Source organism: Buteo buteo, chromosome 7, assembly GCF_964188355.1.
Source record: "Buteo buteo chromosome 7, bButBut1.hap1.1, whole genome shotgun sequence".
NCBI classification, from domain to species: Eukaryota; Metazoa; Chordata; class Aves; order Accipitriformes; family Accipitridae; genus Buteo; species Buteo buteo.
In genome coordinates, this window is record NC_134177.1 from 46,723,592 (window position 1) to 46,726,873 (window position 3,282).

Here is a 3,282-nt window from a genome sequence, read left to right on the forward strand (position 1 = left end):
TTACTGAATGCTTGCTAGCAGATTGTAACTACCATGCTGCTATGGCAGGGTATTGTGTCCTACAGGAATATTTTTATACAGCCCTAGATAATAGGACCTGATATGTTATTATATGTATTGTCTACATTATGGGCTGATGCTGTAGGATCATTAAGTGATTGTTAATATTCACATGCTTGAGAAGGAAATCTCACTTTCAGTACTTGGCCAGCAGGATAAGACCAAGTACGTGTCTGAACAGACTCAGAAGGTTTCTCTCTTGGGCTGTTTTCTTAGTTGGACCATGTGCTCTGGAGTACACCAAGCTAAAAACAGCAGATCACTATTGGACAGACCCTTCAGCAGATGAGCTTGTTCAACGACACCGGATTCATGGAGTACACGGCCGCCAAGACTCTCCTTCGAAGCGCCCAGCCCTGGGAGTAGGTATTTACTGCGTAGCTATTTCTGAGTTAAGGCACAGGTTGATAATAAAAACAACGCCAGGAGGGAGAGATCTGAATCTAGAACAACCTTTCTTTTCTGTAATGGAGCCTTTATCGCAGATTAGAAGTCCATTTGGGCCCAGATATTCTCTTTATCTGTATGTAGAAAAGTTTGAGATCCAGGAGTAAATTCTGTGGCTTTTGACACTTGTGATCTGTCTGGGTAGTTCACAAGAAATTATGAGCTGCCTTGGTTAGGGGTGAGTAAGAGTCTAGGGTATTTCTCTGCAAGGTCTCCTGGCTCAAGAAGAAGTTCCACTCTACAGAGATTGGTCTAAATGGAACTGTTCCTGTTCTGTTGGCCTGCTGGTACAGTCATTCCTGTCCTACCTGATCTGCCTTGGCTGTGTTTGTCTGTGTGCTAGGTCCGGAAACGACATTCAAGTGGGAGCACATCAGAAGATCGCTTTGCTGCTTCGGCAAGAGAGTACGTGGAGTCTTTGCACCAGAATTCCCGAACACACCTTTTATATGGAAAAAACAATGTCTTAGTCCAGCCGGTGAGTACATGGAGTTTTGGGCCAACACACACAGCTGCTGCCTGGCTGTGACTTGAGAAATTGGTAGTATGTGTAAGAATAGGCTTGTTGAGTACTTCCTTAATGTCTTGTCCTCAGGACAGTGCTGCCTTCCCACTTGATTCTATTATGCTGAGGTAAATTAAGATGTAACAAATGCTTTCACTGCCTGACCAATGTGAAATGTGAAGTGGGCCTATAGGTAGGAACAAATATACTGGACTGTATTCATAAACCCAGTGAACCTACTGTGTTTTTTCCACTCTTTCTAATAGCAATATTAAATACCAGTACTTTTGCTGTTAAGGCCTCCCTCAGCAGTTCCTATATAATGCACTGCTCTAGAACTTGCGGGGCATAGGAAGGCTGGAACATGACAATTATAGTTGTGCACTTGAGTCACCTGGGTTGTCTGTTTGTTGCTTCTGTGAACAGAAAGATGACTTGGAGGCAATTCCTGGGTATCTCTCCCTTCATCAGTCAGCAGATAGTTTGACATTAAAATGGACTCCAAATCAGCTGATGAATGGAACCCTTGGAGATTCAGAGCTGGAGAAAAGGTAGTCATTGCATTCAGGAAAAGATCAGAAGCATTCACGGTGTTTATTTCTTGTATGCTTGGCAATATGACATAAGTGTAACAAGGCTGATTTAATTGAAGGGCTTCTGAATAGTGCATAAGTTGAGGTGTCAGACAGCTTGGGTTCTGTTCCTGTTTTGCCACAGATTAAGCAACTTTCCAAAGGTCCTGTAATGCGCTTTGATATAAGGCCTTTTCAAAAGAAAAACAAAACCCCATTTTTCTAGGTGTTTTGGAGAAAAGGCTTAACACTACCTTCCATCATTACAATTCTAGTACCTGCCTTCAGAGGGTCATAGATCACTTGGCAAGCATAGCTAATTGCAGCCTCTAGAGAGACCTGCAATGTCATTGTCTTTCGTTAGATCAGTTATTCATCTAATTTGGCATTCTGCTTCAGTAGAAAGACAGGTAAAGTCTTGAACCAGCCAGGTATGCCTCCTCAGGGAATGCTTCCTTCAGGACCAGAACAGTGCTCTCAAATGCTTAATCCACACCATTCTTTTTCTAAAACTTCGTGTGTATTTTTTAATAGAACATCAATGAAGACCTCTACCCTTGCTTTTATTGCTAACCTCTGTCAAGGTTGTTCTCAGAAGGGTTCGGGGCATTTCATGTTTAATCTGTAAGCTTGAGCCCCAATGGATTTACATGCTGCTGCCCATAAATCACATGAGCAAGACAGAACAGAACCCGGCTGTCCTGAAACCCAACTACAAGACCATCACGAAGTGTCTGCCCCAGGCGTTTTAATCTTAGCCAGAACATTGTTGTAATCTGGTATGGGGCAGTGGGGGGGAAGGGGAGGTGAAGAGAGAAAGGGAGGTTATGGAAAGGCTGGTGCCAGATGTATCCACTGTGGAGAATTAGTTCCTTTGCCTTTTACTTTATCATTAATTTACCTTAATTGAGCAATTTTAATAAGCAGTTATTAACTTAGCAGAGTCTTTTTATGGGGTGCTTGGAACCGCAAGCATTTCTGAATGTGGAAGAAAAAAATGTTTCCCGCACTCTTTCCTTCCCTATTAGTGTTTACTGGGACTACGCATTAATAGTGCCACTCAGCCAGATCGTCTGCATTCACTGCCATCAGCAACGTAAGCATAAACCTTCTTCTCATGGGGGTGCTACTAAATCCCCTTTCTGCCAGGTGAATGTTAATGCTGCTGCCATTTTATATGGTGCCTGTTAGGGGTTTATTGCAAAAGGACGCAAACCGTTTTTCTTCTTCAGATGTCTTCACTGAAAGGCCTGGTAAGAACTCCTCTGCCTAACACTACTCTAGTTGTCAATTGCTTTTTATGTTCTTTGTTTTTTCTGTGTGCTTTGATTTTTTTCTGAGCATCCGTGCAGAACGGCACTTACGGGAAACTGTCAACAGCAGGTATTAAACATAGAAGCTTTGGCTTTATAAGCATGGGCTCCCTCCATTGACCATTACAAAAAAAGGAGAGGGGGAAAAAAAGCAGGTCTTTCAGCCACGTCTATAGTGGGATCATCAACCTGTAAAAAGGGAGTGCATGTAACCAGAGCCACCCTCTGTCACCCTCCAACCATCCAGTTCTCAGTAGCCCATTCTGCTCAATGTAGGGAGAGGAATCTGGAACAAAATGTCTCTGCCACTGCTTTCCTTACCACAAGTCTTAAGTCAAAATCACAGAGCAAAGACAAAGAACATTTAGAAATTTTATTTGGAGTC

General features: G+C 42.8%; 1 protein-coding gene across 6 annotated transcripts in view; it reads left to right on the forward strand.

Moving 5' to 3' along the window:
* The window catches only part of SGSM2 (small G protein signaling modulator 2), a 62,282-nt gene that overhangs the window by 37,288 nt on the left and 21,712 nt on the right, over positions 1-3,282 (forward strand). For all 6 annotated transcript variants that reach the window (XM_075033091.1, XM_075033094.1, XM_075033093.1 and 3 more), the window contains exons 6-9: positions 277-422; positions 851-985; positions 1,439-1,563; positions 2,613-2,680. In XM_075033091.1, coding sequence (XP_074889192.1) covers positions 277-422; positions 851-985; positions 1,439-1,563; positions 2,613-2,680 — 474 coding nt within the window. The remainder of the gene's footprint in view (positions 1-276; positions 423-850; positions 986-1,438; positions 1,564-2,612; positions 2,681-3,282) is intronic.